Raw genomic sequence first — 17755 nt, 5'->3', positions numbered from 1 at the left:
GGTTTTTTAAAAGTACACTACTTGACCTGTCATGCTCGCACCTTGCACAGCTATGGTGTTGCGGGGTGCGGAGTCTGCGGTGGTTGACGACATTTTTTATGATGAAAATTTTTAATAATTTTTCAATTATTTTTTTTCTTTTAATTAAAATTTCGTAAGGATTTTTCTCGTAAGTTAACGATTGTATTCATTTCTATCTGCGGAATAGTGTAAAGTTTATTGGAAGTTGATTTACGGGGTGTGATCTCTAATTTGTAGCAAGCGAAGTGTTCCTTGTCGGTGTCATCTCCACAAGCACACATTCTCTATTATCACTATCTAAGATTAATTTCGGATTAATTTAATGAATTCAAACACTTCGTTGGTTAAAACTCGTACCATTATTTATCGAAAATCGTTTTGAATTTTACGACGCTTTGAACCTAATACAAAGATCATTCAATCTCCGAGGTAACTATTCAACTGATGTATCAACTCTTGAAGTTCATTGTTTATATCTGTTGATTGATACGTCCACGTGTTTTTTTTACACGGGTCAATCAAATGTGTTAGATTTGTCGTTATGATGGTTAATTTTGTGATTTTCTGTTTCTGTGTAGATGGAAATGCGAGAAGGGTTTATGCGACCACCTCGGAACAGAGGTGGGTTAATGTGGCCGCTTGTTCCGCTAAGAGGACGCAATGTTATGGGTATGGAAAGGATGAGATTACCACCTCTGAGGTTTGTGTTTTTACCCTTCTATTGAACATACAGTTTTGATTTACCATTTACCTTCCTATGTTATTATAGTGTAATAATGAGTTATTATCGTAGTTTTCAATGATGAATCTTGACAGGCTCCCTCATCAGAGGTGAACCCATTACAATTTTTTCATGTTGAAAATATCCTGTTTTCTGAGAATTTATGAACGTTCTTAAGATGTATGATGTATGTTGTATTCAATGTTTTCTAAGATAAATATCGGTCGACGTGAAATGAACGAAGATTATGTTGAAGGTACATATACAGTACATAAATATGTAATCAATCGAGATGATGATTCCTGCAGGCTCCCTCTTCAGAGACGAACCCTTTAATATATTGAATGTTGAAAGTGTCCTGTGATCTGAAAACGTTTTATGTATAACATAAATTAGAATTACTTTGGACTCATCTTCTAGATCTTACTTTAAACATGTTTCGTGAGCTAAGTGAACAAATTTCACTTGAATGATGATTTGTACAGGCTCCCTCATCAGAGACGAACCCTTTATTATTTTGAATGTTGAAGTATCCTGTGATCTGAAAACTTTATATAGCATTATTTCGAACTGATCTTCTAGATCGAACTTTAAACATGTTTCGTGAACTAAGTGATCGAATATTACTTTAATGATGATTTATACAGGCTCCCTCATCAGAGACGAACCCTTTATTATTTTGAATGTTGAAGTATCCTGTGATCTGAAAACTTTATATAGCATTATTTCGAACTAATCTTCTAGATCGAACTTTAAACATGTTTCGTGAACTAAGTGATCGAATATTACTTTAATGATGATTTATACAGGCTCCCTCATCAGAGACGAACCCTTTATTATTTTGGATGTTGATGTATCCTGTGATCTGAAAACTTTTTTCAGTATATGTAATAATTTCTTTAGATCTATCTTCACGTATTACTCTTATGATGATTTATACAGGCTCCCTCATCAGAGATGAACCCATTATTTTTAACGAATGTTGACAATATCCTGTATTCTGATGACATTGTAGTGTGTTAACGAAATGTTGCGATGTAAACGATCATAGTATATTTTATTCGTATGCCTAATGAAGTATTATTTTTCAGACCTGGAATAATGCGAGGTGGGCCGCCAGTTCCTCCTTTCGTTGGCCGAGGAATGACTCCCCCTCATGGTAGGCCGCGAGGAATGGCTCCAGTCATGTTACCGCGACCTCCTATTCATCCACCTGGACCAATGGGACCACTAGGCCCTAGAGGAATGTTACCTAGACCCATGTTACCTCCTCGGCCTCTTGGACTCGATGGCGGTAATTCGAGCGATGCTGGTCCAATCCCAATCAATGGTGCTTTGAAAGAACCAATGAAGAATGCCAAAGATGGAAATATTCCGAAAAATGTCTCTGGGCAAGGACCTATTCAAATAGGTAACCGAATGCCGAATAGAAATATCAAAGTACATAATCGTCCCAAAGGAAATCAAAATACTGGCCAAGTAAGCGATTTGGAGAATTCTTCCAAAATTTATCTCTCGAATTTGCGTATCGGCTGTCGCATAACCTTTTTGTTTTCATTTGTGTTTCAGTCACCGTTACAAAGTATGCATTCTGCACCTCATCATCCGCAACCGTCGCCGATACAGCAGAATTCTTCCATGAATGCGCCTCATATGCCAAAACACGTGCATCCGATTCCATCTCAAATGAGTGGCGGTGGACTTCCTCAACAAGCTCAGTCTCATCCTATGCAACATCAGCCTTCATTACGGTGTGTATTGCATCGATTGTACTTACGTTGGGTGTTCGTCGAATCGAAACTTCTCAAAGGAATGCTTTCTGTATTGCCTCTAATTTTTCGACTTATCAAAGTCTCTCGATACTTTCAGTGGCGGTAGAAACGGACTGAATCCCAGAAATAGAGGTTCCGCAGGAATGGGTACGTAAACACGATGAGAGTCGCTGCTCAGCATCAGCAAATCGATTCGAACGGATGTTTGTGTTTTCAGGTCGCGGCGCCTTGATGAATATTCCTCAAATGGGTGGCGGTGTCGGGAACAGAGGTAACACGATGATGAATCGCGGAGGCCCGCCAAACCTCGGACCTCGAAGTGGTCCGCCAGTACCTCCTGGTCGAGGAAATATGATGGGAGGGCTACCACCTCCTCCAGTGCCATACTCGTCAGCACCTCCGCCTCCTCCTTCGTCGTATGCTGTACCACCTCCGGTACTCGGTTCTCAGGGTCCAGTGAAACGAGGTGGTCCACCGATGGGCATGCCTCCTCCAATGCCGCCGAAACGAGTACGTTACGATGCGCCTTTACCAGCAAACGGCTACGGGCAATACCAGCAGCAGCCGCCACCTCCGCAAGCGTGAGTAAAATGATCGGCTTCGATGCGATTGAAATTACTAACTTACTCGTAATCGGTATCGCTTTAATTTTCTGTATAATGTTTACAGAGCTTATTCATCGTACGATGTTCCTCCTCCAGTCGATATGTACAACAATGCGCCTCCACCTCCGTTGAATGTATCACAGTCGCAGAGTTACAGGTTCGTGTGGAATTTTTTCAGTGAACGTGTCTCGAAAAACATAACTAATTTGATTCGATGATACGTATTTTCAGCTCCCCCGATTACAGTTATCAGTCGGGTCCGCAGAACAGTTCGTATTCGATGAACGCTCCGTATTCGTCGTATAGTAACGATCCGAGTTATTCTTCATACGGTGGCGGAGCTTCAGGCTACGACTCGTCAGCCGAATATCATCCAGCTTCCAATAGTCAATCAATGGGTCATCCTGGATCGGATCCATACGGTTACAAAGCCGGTTAGTGCGTGATATTTTATCGAATTCTAGATTAATTTATCCCCAAAAGAGCGACTTGTTTTTCGATTTGCTTCTCATCGAAGAATTCATTTTACTTTTGGGAAAAGCGTTATTCATATGCAGCGGTGTTACATCTTTTGTAATCGATGTATCATGATGAAGTTTATGAGACATTTCTCATCTGTGCCTAAAATATTACTGCGTTTCCCGTAACTGAATAATTGTCGTCGTATAATCTGGTGTACGATGATTCTATACGCTACGGAATATGAAAATGGTCAGTTTTTGACATGTACGCGAACTAATTAATTTCACGTTATATGTACAAACTGATACAAGCAAAACTTGAAGTTTCTACGCTGATTTTTTAGTTTGAACATTATTAATGTTTTTTTTTTTTCATTTTTGCAAACAGCGGCACCGGTAGATTCGTATGGAGGGTATTCCAACACGAGTTATCCTAATCAAGGCGGTTACGACGATTATTCGTCCGGTTACATGGACAATTCTGGATACGGCGCTCCTGCACAAGGTAAAGTACAAATATGAATATTTTTCATCTTAGCTGTACTCGAGTAGGATATAACTTTCAACGGAAATTTTAATTTCGAGTAAATTGAGTTGAAATTCGCCATCAACTTACGAGGTCATCCATTATCATGGAATAACTCGCATCTTTGAATTTGACATTATAGTATTGTTGACCCGAATTGAACTCGAAATTTGCTCCGTCGGAAAAATATGTCCAATTTCGGATTATCTTATTATTTTTGACATTTTATTGAAATGTCGGTGTCGGTATCGGCAACTTCATAGAAGTACATATTAGAAATGTGCCAACTCTTGAAAGGGTTGTAGATTTTATCTATCTTTATCTTGATTTATCATTTCATTTGCTGAAAGAAACTATCGGTATTCTCTCCATCTGTGCGTTTTTCCCCCCAGAAATATGATGTGGTGTAACGTTTAGTCTTACGTAAGTCCACGAATATTGAAAAAATTCAGGAAAAAGTTGTGCGAATCGTTAACGAATTATCAAGTCGAATAAATAAATAGTTGATGAATTAAGATCATAATTATATCAACAAACTGAATACTACATATTATTACCTTACATCAAATTTTGAATATTGGAAAGCCTACGATTATTGTTTTGAATTTTTCAACGTTTTATCGAATAGTATTTCTTTTTATTTTCTTCCACGTATTTTTAATTTTCAATTTCATGAACTAATTATTTTGACATAAAACCTAAATTGAATACAACTGAAGCGATTACCGGTGGATTATTTTCAAAAAAATATTAGTTCAAGTATTGGAAATGAAAGTTGTTTTTATGAAAATAGTGAAGCTAGATTTTGTATGTTTTATTCAGATTCAAGTTACAGTCAGTCAGTAGGAACATACAATAATTATTCGTATTAAAATATTCGTGCTGCGGAGTTAGGTAAGTGGCACTCGCGTTTAGGTTCGTAGTTGGCTAATTAGCGATGATTTGCGTCGTATCAATTTTGATATCATTTTTCGTTCAAATTTACTACTAAAGACAAAGAAATGCAAACACGATGCTCGTAATAAAATAATATTATAAATTTTACGGATGATATACATATGTGCGATCGTGTATTAATTAATAGTTTTACTTATTGAAACTTATGCGTTTAAATGACATACTTAGATACTTATCGCGAGACGAATTTCATGAAAATCACACAAGAAATGACCTATCTATCATTATTTCAATTATGACTTACGAGTACAAAAGTACGCGAGTGTGATACGTAAAATTTTATTTAGCCAAGTTATTAATTTTGTTTTTGTGTGTGTGTGCCTATTTTTAAATGTTGAAACATTAGAATCAGCTGCTTTTCAAGCTGAATCATTAATTGGATTTTTTTCAATTTTTCCTCCCCTTATAATCGTGTATGTACTTATTATTGATGTTTTAAATGAATGGTTTACTAAAATCAACAGACCTAATGCGAATAAGTTACAATTTTTTTTTCATTTTATCGTTCAATTTTTTTTCCTGTTTTTTAATTGTATATAGAAACAATTTGATAAAGAAAACACTTTTATTTTATAGTTCTGTACGAAATATTCACAATTAAAGGTATTTTAATTTTTGTACTTCTACATATTCATTATGTTACATACCAATATTGAAACAAAATCGCGAAATCCGGCTCATCCGATGGAGTTGAATCATATCTAAAATGTAATATTTTCTTTTTAATGATGTTTTTCGAGAAATTCTCGATCGGTAATTTCCATGCACAGAGTTGTTTTCTAGTATTTAATTTAAAAAAACGTGAAGTTCAAGTTACTAGCATCGGAAAGAACTTTGAGAAATAGTGCATTTGTTTGGAAAATCGTTTCGTGTTATTCAATATCATTTTTTTGTCCCTTAATTTATTTTTACGTATTGAATTTATTTCGAAGGAATGATAATTATTTAATAAATTAATGCTATTAATTTTCCAGATTTGAAATGAAAAAAATTTGATGAGGCAAAAATTTACATTACGATATTTTTAACTCGTGCTAATAGTAAAATTTTCGATTTGAGCCTAGAAGAAAAATTTTTCAATTATTTATAGATATGATTTCAATTTATGGCGTATTAATTCTTGTATAGAGTTGTGTAGGAAGAATGAACTTTAAAACAAACGATCCAAACCGTAACTATCCGAGCCAATGGCCCAGAATTAGTATTTTTCAAACTGTATTTTATTATAATACCCGAAAATTACATGCATATTTAAGGTGTTTGGCGTAACAAGGATGCGCTTTCATTTCAAGCTTATTCAGTCTACATCGAAAACCAAACGAAGATTGATTTGTTTATAGAATGGAGAAGTAAAGTATGGTGTTTTTGTTTTCAATTTACAAGTCTACAGTGCCAGATCCGGATTTTTAATTTTTTTCCCTCCCTTTTATGCGACTAATTCGAGTCGTAACTTTTTTTTTCAATTATCTTTCGATTAACTTAGTATTTTTTGTCCCTTCCTCCCTGAAGTATGAATAAATTCTCGTGTAGATGATTATCCGGCTCTGGCGAAATGCAATTTTCAGATTCGTACCTCGTGGGAGATCGTTTGTATTGTGGTAGTATTAATCGAACATTAAAGCGTTATTGGTTTTTGTATGCTACATGCTTCATGCACACCTGTGGTGTCGCTTTGGGGTCGTGACTAAATTGAATCCTATATAATTAAGCGCTTTGGTATTTTACAACCGTTATGTTATTATAACGAATCATGATAGAGGAAGTTCGTTGATTAATTTTGAGTATTTTTTAAAACTTTATTCAAATTGAGAAACCAATTCGCATGATTGGTTTTAAAACTGATGCCTGATTGAAACATTTATTTTTAATAATGAATCGATACTGCGTGTATTTTATCAATTTTTTCCTCTAACGAAAAAATTTAATTAATTAAACGATGAAAATTTAGTATTATTGCAGGAAAATTTACCCCTAATTGACAAATAAAGTGGATTTCAATTCGCCTCAAATTTAATCAGAAGCGGTGATAGATTAGTAGTGTTATTAACAAGATGTGATCACATAATCAACATGGAATAATAGTTCCATGGGAACGAAGAAGACGTATTTTTACTTTTTAAAATTATGAATTTTACTCGAGAGCATGATTCATGATCATTTTATAGATTTTTTTTTTGGTTTTAAGGTAACCATTTTCGTAGAATGACAATACCTATGTACTTGTATCGAATTAATTATTTTATATTCGACGTTTTTTTTTTTTTCATTATCGTGATACAGTTTTGATTTAGTAATTTTTCATCAATCGTCATTTTTTACCAAGTATCACACCTATTGAAATAATAATTGTATACCTATGATTTTATCTGGAAATGTTTACAATACCACCTTAATGGTTCTATGCTCTCGATTTTATTCGCTTACATTTCATTTCATCTTATAATTTTAACGCATTTTTATTTGTGAAATTTGAAATTGGTAATTTAAAAGGAGTACCTACCTACGTCTAGTAAAGTAACGCTTTGCGGGTGTATAATTTCGAACTTGGAGATTTAAAAACTGAACCGAATTTTTTAATATCACTTTATGTTGAAAGTTTCGATACTAATGTGTCATTAATTTTTCAGCGGGCTGAGGCAGTTTCATGCAAATTAGAGCCGAAGTTTTACCAATCGGACAATTGGAACAAGGATTTCGTTTCTGTTATCTGAAGTGAGTCGAGCACATTCTCAATACTAGTTTTATTCGTTTTATTGTGTATGTGGTAAAATGTAGCTTTCATTTTGAAATTTCGCTATTTTGCGCACCACCCTTACAAAATTGTTGAATTTTATAAGAAAATTTCTACCAGCTCTTACAAAGCTGTGCTAGGAATTCCCTCTCCTCATCCGTTTGAAAAAAACGACGAAAATGATTTATTAAAATATTTTTTAAAAAATGCTCAAAATTTCTCATATTTTTTGGTCAGAACTCTTCTAAATACTCGTAACTGCCTCTTCAAGAAAAAACTTTTCTCGGCCTTCAAATAATATTTTTGATTTTTTTGTCATTTTGGGGCACTTCATACAAGGGGACCAATAATTTTTGCAGAATAAAGAAAAGGGTTGATAATTGGTATGCTGAAATTGTCTGACACGTTTCTCCCATGAAATTCAGCTTTTTAAAAGGGAGGGAAGTGAGAGGAGAAAAATTCACTAGTACATATACGTTCTTTAATTTTTTTTTTTTTTTTTTCAATTTTTCAGAAGAAACAAAGAAACGAGTGTTGAAAAGTGTTGTTAGACGTATGAAGTATCGATTGAAACTAGTGTGAAAACCCAAACTAGGTGAGTTGATCCTTTCTATCTCTCATAATCATGATGGATGATTAATGAACGTGTGCTATTTGTTCGACTCTATAAAATTGTATAGTTTTCAGATTGAAAGAAGTCCATTTCTGTTCACGTTGACTTATGGGTGTTATTGTTATGATGAAGTTACATATAGGCAGTCGGCAGTTGAAAGTGACGGAATTAATAGACGAAAATGGCGATATCTCTATCTTTTATATGATCAAGAGTTCAAATGAACGTAATTGTTGATAAATTTGTTTATTTTTCAAATTTTGGATGCTGTCGTTCTGTAATACAATGTTTAATGTTGAAGTATATTTTTTCAAAATAAATAAATTCTTTGAACAGTTATTGATGATGAATAATTAACTTGATACTTAGTCATAGGCCTCCATTTCTATATGACAATGCCTACTGTAATAATTTATATTCTAGTTTCTCAATGATCGTAAATGCAATTTCCGTTTGATAATTTTTCGTCAATTGTAATTTTCTGCGACTTGACCTATCGTTCAATAATAAATGTCAAATGTCAAAAAATGTGAAAATTTAATTTATATTTTAAAAAAAAAATAACCAGTTCTTCAAGAAGTTGACAAACAATAAAATTGCAAGGTTAATACGAAAGTACATAGAAATTAATGAGGATTCGTGTGATATAAGTTTTAAAAAAATATGTTATACAAATTTACACGTCAACAACTGTGCAATTCATTTCGTGAGTCATTTCTTGCATCATTTTTCAAACGATGGACTAAAACAAAAAACCTACATGCCAGTAACTTGAACGATGTTTGTCTTCGGAATAAAACTGAATAATTCGTCAAACACGGCGTAAGTTCGTAGAACGGTAACATTGGCGATTAAAATCAATTTTCGTTTAGCTCGAGTGATGGCTACGGTGAGACGTCGTTTATCGCTCAGAATTCCAACATCCTGAAAAAATTTCAAATATGTAGATACAAATACATACGTTGAACAAAGTAAAAAAAATCATTTTTCATACCGCTGCACTAGATGCTTTGGTGCAGGAATAAATGATCACGTCTTTATCTCTGCCTTGGTATTGATCTACGGTGTTAATTTCAATAGGACACTCCGCTGGAGCCATATTACGAAGAAGTTTTACTTGTTCACGAAACGGAGCTATAATACCGACATCGTGATTCTTATCGAAAACCTGTAACACGTAGTAAGTATTTCGGAATCGAACCATCAGTCATACAGGTTCGATATTTAATAATTGGCGAAAAATAATTATCAAGGTACCTCGTTCAAGTTGTGTACGATACTAAAAGTAATATCAGCTTCGTTCTGATTGGAATATTCGGATATCGGAGAAGCTGTCTTCATATTGGACGTATCTAATAAGATAATCGAGTGATCCAGATTGTTCGATAACACTAATTTCATCCAGTCTGGAACTTGGCTGTTTATTTTGGACGGATTGCTAACGATAGTAGCTGAGCTAACAAGTTCGTTGGCGCATTCTAGCGCGTTTTCGTATGCGAACGAATTTGCTAGTTGCATTATTTGCGAGTTCATTCGATATTGCAGATTCAAGACAGATGTAACTGGCGATCTGTCCAATTTTTTAAATAAACTCTCGCTTAAACCTAGAAGACTGGCAATGAAATTGAAATATTACATATCAAAAGTTTGAGTATGAAAAGTGTGCATAAATTTGATAGGTATAATTATCTACCTAGCTTTTTTCGACTGTACAACTGGTGGAAGTTGATCCGGATCACCAATTAGAACAAATTTTTTACTACAGAATAATGGTTTTATCACAGATGGTTGTAAAACTTGAGTAGCTTCGTCTACGATACAATAATCGAATCGACGTTTTCTGAATACCACGTGAGAGCATCCCATACAAGTGACCGCTATTACTTGCTGTAATTAACGTACAAATGTGAGCACAAAAATTTCAAATACGTGTTCAAATAGGTACACCTACACCTAATTCCATTTCGTACCTTTTTATTGTAGAAATTCTCCAAATCTTCAACAGTTTTAAAGTTATGTTTTTCCAGCACGTGATCTTCGCAGTAGTTCTTCAGCGAATCGTGTACCCTTACGTAGGACCCAAGTCGCAGAAAGTCAACTTCGCTATCTTTCAAACGCAATAAAATATTGTCGACAGCCGAATGCGTATGGCTGGTAATCAGTACGGAGTAATTCAACGATACGAGTAATTTAACTAATGCAACGACGGTCGCTGTTTTGCCTGAAATAAATGCCGATTTCGAATAATGTTCGAGATAAGGTTTTTCTAACGCTGAAAAAGAGAGATTACCCACCAGTTCCGGGCATTCCTTTGATGAGCGTGTAATGGTCAGCTCGTAAAGTATTCAGAATGGCGTTTTTCTGAGTTTCGTTCAAAGTACGCAAGATGCTGTGATCTTGAACAGAACAAGCCACTTGAGAAGTGAACGAAGGAATCACAGAGTCTATAATTACAGATCGAAGATTATACGCGGGAGCAGTATTTTCGAATAGCAGAAGTAGGCTAGAAGTGTTAAATCCTAGTAAGCCGTCGAACATGGAATATTTATCCACTACGTAACACTCCTTGTCGTCTTTTTCCAACATTCTGAAAAATATAAAATACGTGAGGAGAAAAGTAAGAATATTTTGTATCGAACGGTACAATTATATGTACCTGTCAAGTTTCAAAAATATATCTCGTTCTTCTATCGTATCAACGTATCCGCTGGCTATGGCGTATCTACGTCCTTTGCTAACAACTACGTAATCGCCTTCGATTAAGGAGCAATTGTTGAGCGCTCTAACATCCCCATCATTGGAGATTCGTCTCATCTTATGTAAAAATCTACTTCCGAGGACGTCGGCGCTTTGCAAGCGTAAATTGCTCACGCAATATCCGCGTGCTTCTCTGAAAAATAGACAAAGAAGTTATTCAACTTGAAAATACGGAAACAGTAAAACAAATCACTAGATTTGAAACGGGTAAATTATGGATATCTAACCTTTCGGCAACTTTCACGTGCCACAAATCAGATATATCAAAAGTTCGATTTTTCTTTCGTTCCCATTCTTCGAGTTTGAGCAAACCGAGCCAGAAAAATACGTAGCGGATGTGCGAATCGGTCAAATGAGTTAATGCTTGAACGCTCAATTCGTTCAACGGATTACTTTTTGATAAACTTTCTCGATGTTGCTTACTGTGTAAATTTTTTCACTCGTCAGTAATTATGCAAAAATGAAAGAAAAAAGCCGCGAGCCCGAGTGTAACTGACCTAAGAGATGCCGAACATACGGTTAAATATGGACATTTAGCGCAACCATTATGATGATTGATCGGCTCCGGTAGATCGGGCAATTTAAATTCGGTCTCCGATATCTGGATTGGTGTTTCGTTGGTAACAATGTAGTTGACTAAACCGTTTCTCATACACATTAGTCCGCTTCGTTCGGCATGTTTAGGATTTATTTCAGTTATCTTGTTTTCTCTGACGAATCGTAACGTACAGAAATTAATATCGTTTAACTAATATTCGTCGATGGAACGAACCGAAGAATATAGAAACCTGAGATAGAATAATAATCCAGCGTCAACGTCGGTGCCGATCTCACTCATCATGATCAAATACAGTATGACTTGTCCTCTGTGTTCCGAAGAATTGCTCGCTCGACCAGTTTTTAATTCCAATGGTAAAATCTGCACATCAAAAAGCGATTCGGTATTTCAATGAAAAAATACTCGATTACGAGAGCGATCAAATTTTTTCAAAAAAATACCTTAATTTTATCGTTTTTTCGAGCTTTTAGAACGACATCAGTTTTTCCTTTAATTCCCAGCTGCGGAATCCAAAAATTCTCTTCGATGCTCAATATCTGTAGAATTTCTCCTGACCACGTTTTCGAATCGTTTCTAAAAAAAAAAAAAATTTGATTTTCGTTTCCTTCCGAAAACTTTTTGTAAAGTTGGTGAAATCGTTCTAGAAATACTCACGAGCTATTTGATCCCTTCATATAAGTATTCACAAATGAGAAAATTTTAGGCGAAAATTCTTCTAATTGAGATCTAATAACTGTTACAGCAACATCACATTCGTAAGCTGAGTATAAGGTGCGTTTAGAACTGACTAGATTGTCAACCACTTGTTGTATACCATCCAATGTGTGGATTTCTTTTCTTAAAACCTTGAAGGGGGGAATCGTATTTCAAACACATTATTTCATTTTGTTATCGCTGCAGTAATCGTACTCGTAGAGGTAAATTATGCGTACCTCTTGCAGCAACTCGTGAACCAGAGACCCGACTATCATGGAGACGTTAGGTGGATCGAAGCTGGGAAAAATGTAACTGAGAACAGAACGTCTTTGACAAAATAACGAACCAACGATCCCAGTGCCTGTGATCAAAACATCCGGATGTACGGTGATGAAGCCTCGCTCGTTGTTAACCAGCCAGTGATTATTTTTCGGATCAAAATGAGCTTTCACGCAAACAACGTCCCCTTCCTTAACCGGGGTATCCAACCTACGCATAACACGCAATTCTTAACTTGATTCTGTAACGTCTGATGGGTCTACATATTGATCTCACTCACCAGCATCCTCTCAGCACGCAAGTGGTTGTTGATGAACCAACTGTCTCGGACGGTTTGGCGGCTTTTTGTAACGTCAGGGTCAAACCAATAGCGGAATACTGAACAGAATTTACTTTGCAGTATGTCCATTCGTTCAGGTTCAAATCGCTGCAATCAGTTTTAGTTAAATTAAATGATAAGCACGAGAAATAATCGATTCGTTCAAAATATACCTTACCAAGTCGAAGCTAACCAATCGTCACAATCGCTGTTTAATAAATCAGCCAAATTTTCTATATCGACTAGACATTTTGGAACTTCTGAATCAGAATGACTTTGCTCCGAGGATTTTTTCATCGCAGGCGAATTTGCCGGCGGAATTTTGTTACTTTCACGACGTTTGTTCACTTTCACCTTAACGCGCAACGGTTCGTTTCTGGAATTCGTACCGTTCGTGATTTCAGCGATTTCATTTTTCAATAAAGAAGGAGATAGTTTCGGACGTTTTGTGTCCAGTTCAGTTTCACTCTTTCGCGGAGTATTAACAATTTTTTTTGAAGGAGCGAGCGATTGTAAATAATTGTAGTCTTCCGGCGATGAATTTTCCAATTCACCCAGTAAATCGGCAAGAACGTCGTCGGTTTCGTATTTTCTTTTTTCACTAGCGCTGACGCAAGATTGAGATTTATCGAACGATGATCCACTGCTAACACAGTTGTAGTTGGTCGATAAAACTGGTCTGCTGTTTTCAGTATTTTTTTTACATGCAGTTACTTCATTTTCCAGCAAAGCCTGTTTTTCATATTTCTTTTCGATGACTGCTTTCCCTACTGCTGTGTAAGACAGTTTTCATCTCGTTGAAATAATTATGAGGAACATACTCGATACATAGAGAAAAGCTTACGTTTCGATAAAGGAGCGTTTCTTGAATTACTTTCGGCGGCGATCGTCTTTCGAAAATTACTTGAGAAGAAACTTCGAATGGATGTCTGTCTGTTCGTATCGCACTGTTTTGATAGTTTCTGTAAAAGTAATAATTAGTGTTTAATGATAATTATTTTTTATTATACAAATACATACAAAGAGAACGAAGATTGTTACCGCTTTTGATTTTCCCGAGCTCATTTTACCAGCGATAGCACATTCGTGCTGTTTTCGCTAGTATTCAGTTGATCACGATAACTTCAGTTTTGAACGAGCATTATAGTTTATTCGGCAATTGGTGCAGTATTTCTGTAGAGTAGATAAATCAACTTTCAATAATAGGCCATTTTTTGAAAAAATGTTTCATTAATTAACAAGATGAAACGATGTTCGAAGTTCGAACTTGGAACTTATGAAAAATTTATATGTGGACTTGGCGGGAACCGGGAACACTTTGTTTACCTTTTTTTTTATCAAAAAAAAAATCTAAAAATTTTCGTTCGCGTCTCACGATTCGTGAACGGATCAGTAGATGAGACTGAGAGGGACCGTGACAGATCCGTGAGGCCGTGACTCGTTCAAAAACAAGAACGAAGTGATTTGCAAGTTCTGAAATTTTTATCCAGGATTTCATTCATGTCTGTAGCGAGTCGCACGTGTTGTGATAAACTGATAACAATTTTATTTTCAATTTTCAGTTTTCATCAACCGTTTTACTTACTCTCGGTTATTCATCCTCGAATAGATTATTAAAAATCTAGTAATTTACAAATTAAAATGTTGATTGTGCATATTTATTAGGGATAGTTTATCAAAGATTGAATCATGGCTCCTATGGCAGAATACAACGAAAAGTTGGAGATAGTCACTGAAGAAGTATCAATATGCAAACTTCTCACCTCGAACGACTTGAAAGTCAGAAAACGTGGAATATCTTCTTTGAAGAAATGGTTTCGTGAAATTGGCTCGAAAAAAGGTACCTTCCTTAATTCTCTTCTTTTCGTATTTGTTCAGGTAAATTTTTAATGTGTTGGAATATCATTAGGTGTAGAAGAAGATGATTTTATTCGTATTTGGAGTGGACTTTTTTACTACGTTTGGATGTCTGATAAACCATTGGTGCAGGTAATATTCTGCCAAGATGTTAACATATCTGTTTATTCTTTCTATTTCCGGTCTAATCAGATACAAATTCGTAGGAAGAAGCCGCCGAATGTGTTAGCAGTATGATGCATATCCTAGATAATTACGAAGCAGCGATGTACTATGTTAGAGGATTTTTTAATTCATTAGTTAAGCAATGGGATCGTATAAGCCATTACAGAATCGATAAATTCTTGATGTTAGTTCGTCGTTTCTTGAGACAAATCCTTATGCTGCTGAGAAATCACGAATGGGATATTGAAAAACTTGAAATGTTTAGTAAAGAGTTGTATGCCGCAATTCAAATTTTACCTTATAGTTTAGCTTTACATGTGAACGAAATTTTTAATGAAGAAGTTGCCAAAGTGAGTTCGATTGTCTTATCCTGAATTGCTGATGATTGTGTAATATGCATGCATTTCTATTTTACTACTTCTTGTATCATTTTTCAGATCTCTAAAGGTAAAATATCAACTGATGCGTTGGTAGTATTATATAAAGGATACTTCGAATGTATTGCGAATCTGAAACCGACAATGCAAATTGTGAATAGTATTCAGGCGAATATTTTCGGTGGCTTAGTTCGTCAGCTTAAATTGTGCATTAAACAAAAAGCTCTAAGTGAAGACTGCGATGATGAGGTAAGCTTCCGATTTCTAAATTGTATTGGAAAACATTGTGCATATTTATTTCTAGGTTTTCACTCATATTTGTAGACTAATGACGAAAAGACTGGCTTCGATGACGAAAAAGTGAACACAAGTGCTTTAGATCCAAGACCCGGAGGTGTAGATGTTTTTCTTCCTTATATCGAGTTTGATGAACACGTTGTCGTGAAATTTATTGAGCAGTACATATCAAAACCGGACGTTCCCATCAAAGCTAAAAATATCCTAAATCAAATTATCCCAATGTTCACCAGCATTTCGGTAAATATTTATTGACAATTTTCTTAGTTTTCGCCATTGTTGTTTATTATCTCAAGGTTGTTTTGTTTTCAGAAATTAAGATCATCAGTTACCGATACCGATAAACTTATTCGTGAGATGACAGAAAATCCAAAATTGAAAAAACCCAAACAAACCCTGACAAAATTGATAAAAGAATCGTGTCGAAAATTAGAAGAAGAAGATGAAGATGAAACCCAGCACGAAGAAAGAGTCTTGAAAAAGTTACGTAACCTGACCGATTTGATTCAAATACCTGCTGGTAAATCTACGTTCACGGTGGTGCAAGCGAAAACAAACATAAAGGAAACAACGAAAAGAACCTCCATCTCAAGCGACTGGAGTGTTACAGAATCTGTTGAGAAACCCAGTCCTCCTAAGAAAGCCAGCATTAGTGGCAATTCGGAGAACTGGGTCGTTGAAGAGAATAAGAAATCACCGATTTTCGAAAGTAAAAGCAGAATCGTTGATCCAGTGCCCATTACAGAACAGTCCAAATCAACAAATGAAAATGACGAATCAGACATTTGCTTGGAAATAGACGAAAACACAATTGAAGAACTTGCTTCGACGCACGAAGACGAGCATAAAAATGAAGATCAAGGCACTGCGACTGCTGAGAAAGAAGAGAACGAATTGAATCAAAAATGTGAAATCTCGTCGGACTCTGAAATCAATTATGAGAAAAGATCAAGTGAAGAACTTTGCAACAACTCACTTTCTGTTTCATTTTCCGATAAACCTGCTGTGCAATTGTACGAAGAAGATGATGTTAAAGATAAAGCCAACGATGCAGAAAGCGAAACCATTGTACCAGCGTCGCTTGTAAAATCACATCCAAAATTGATGAAAAAAGACCGAGACTACGTTGTCGTTGATTTTCAATCTGAAGCTGATGATGAAGAAGTGTCTCAAGAACTCCAAGTGCCTCACGAACCTGAAAAGGCTACTGGAACGCTCCGTTGTAGAGAAATCGAATCTACTCCTGCTCCCGTATCAACCCCAGTTTCTAAAAGAACGAGAAAACCCCGTGAAAGTACAGCCGAGCCTGCCAGAAAAAGTCTCAGAATTGCTGAAAAACAGAAAAAAGTCCTGTTTAAATTGGAAGATAACCGGTGTCAAGGTTAAAATTGAATTAATTTATCTAAAACGTTTTTTTGTCAACGAAATTTTAATAAAGAATTGAGTCTTCTTTTTCTGCGCTTTTTTTCTTTTGGTAAAAAATCTCTTCTTTGAAATGTTCATTTTGAATTCATCACGTTGCAGATATTCCGTTGTATGAAAAAGTTCTTAAATCGAAGCCAGAATTACATTTCCTTAGCTCAAAGAAACCCACCAGCGGTATACTTAAGCCATTTGCTGTTACTACTCCGATCAATCCTTTCTATTTTGTTAATGGCGAAAATAAATTCAAACGAAAAAGGAAATAGAATAAACGAATATTTAATTCGGTGCTGATGTAAGTAAATCAAAATCGTGCTAAGTATTTCTATTTTTCTGTCTTACCTTACCTACATGTACTGAATCGAAAAATTCGGTTTTTTACGTAGTTTATCTCCTGTGGAGAGAATCAATGTGATTTAATACATTTGTTTTTTTAAATAATTTTTTTGTACTATGCTCGATGTCCGTATAATTTTCTGATATCCGTTGATTTCATTCTGTTTTTATTTTAGTTGAACTGGAGTTTGAATTAAATTGTATTTTGATACAAATCCTTTTATTTTTTGTTGTAAGTACCAACTCAAATAGGTACTTACGAGGATCATGTGCATGGTGCATAA

General features: G+C 35.5%; 3 protein-coding genes across 7 annotated transcripts; 2 read left to right on the top strand and 1 right to left on the bottom strand.

Moving 5' to 3' along the window:
* Positions 1 to 60: 60 nt before the first annotated feature.
* LOC135833882 (basic salivary proline-rich protein 3-like) lies at positions 61 to 8746 on the top strand. 4 transcript variants are annotated; one of them, XM_065347694.1, is made up of 13 exons: positions 61 to 169; positions 259 to 450; positions 600 to 721; positions 1834 to 2221; positions 2312 to 2493; positions 2612 to 2661; positions 2732 to 3095; positions 3184 to 3276; positions 3351 to 3553; positions 3969 to 4085; positions 4929 to 7775; positions 8309 to 8389; positions 8475 to 8746. In XM_065347694.1, the coding sequence occupies exons 3-11, from the start codon at positions 600 to 602 to the stop codon at positions 4976 to 4978; spliced, it is 1569 nt and encodes a 522-aa protein (XP_065203766.1). In that variant the 5' UTR covers positions 61 to 169; positions 259 to 450; the 3' UTR covers positions 4979 to 7775; positions 8309 to 8389; positions 8475 to 8746. The 4 variants fall into 4 exon arrangements, with proteins under 4 accessions (XP_065203766.1, XP_065203767.1, XP_065203769.1 ...); XM_065347695.1 differs by having other exon boundaries at positions 92 to 450; positions 4929 to 5000; positions 7691 to 7775; XM_065347697.1 differs by having other exon boundaries at positions 92 to 450; positions 7691 to 7775.
* A 179-nt stretch (positions 8747 to 8925) lies between these two features.
* On the bottom strand, positions 8926 to 14338 carry Dna2 (DNA replication helicase/nuclease 2). 2 transcript variants are annotated; one of them, XM_065347679.1, is made up of 17 exons: positions 14059 to 14338; positions 13862 to 13979; positions 13196 to 13790; positions 12979 to 13125; positions 12656 to 12908; positions 12378 to 12568; positions 12164 to 12296; positions 11953 to 12083; positions 11662 to 11874; positions 11392 to 11586; positions 11064 to 11297; positions 10702 to 10994; positions 10378 to 10628; positions 10101 to 10294; positions 9665 to 10019; positions 9402 to 9575; positions 8926 to 9331 (listed from the first exon to the last, which is right to left on the bottom strand). In XM_065347679.1, the coding sequence occupies exons 1-17, from the start codon at positions 14080 to 14082 to the stop codon at positions 9164 to 9166; spliced, it is 3669 nt and encodes a 1222-aa protein (XP_065203751.1). In that variant the 5' UTR covers positions 14083 to 14338; the 3' UTR covers positions 8926 to 9163. The 2 variants fall into 2 exon arrangements, with proteins under 2 accessions (XP_065203751.1, XP_065203752.1); XM_065347680.1 differs by having other exon boundaries at positions 13196 to 13787.
* Positions 14339 to 14552: 214 nt separating this feature from the next.
* Positions 14553 to 17654, top strand: LOC135833875 (ribosomal RNA processing protein 1 homolog). Its single transcript, XM_065347685.1, has 7 exons — positions 14553 to 14857; positions 14927 to 15006; positions 15081 to 15389; positions 15477 to 15665; positions 15741 to 15953; positions 16026 to 17094; positions 17238 to 17654. The coding sequence occupies exons 1-7, from the start codon at positions 14707 to 14709 to the stop codon at positions 17399 to 17401; spliced, it is 2175 nt and encodes a 724-aa protein (XP_065203757.1). The 5' UTR covers positions 14553 to 14706; the 3' UTR covers positions 17402 to 17654.
* The last annotated feature ends 101 nt before the right edge of the window (positions 17655 to 17755 follow it).

The sequence above is a fragment of the Planococcus citri genome, chromosome 2 (genome assembly GCF_950023065.1).
Source record: "Planococcus citri chromosome 2, ihPlaCitr1.1, whole genome shotgun sequence".
In the NCBI taxonomy this organism is placed as follows: domain Eukaryota; kingdom Metazoa; phylum Arthropoda; class Insecta; order Hemiptera; family Pseudococcidae; genus Planococcus; species Planococcus citri.
This window is presented reverse-complemented; position numbering and strand designations above follow the sequence as displayed.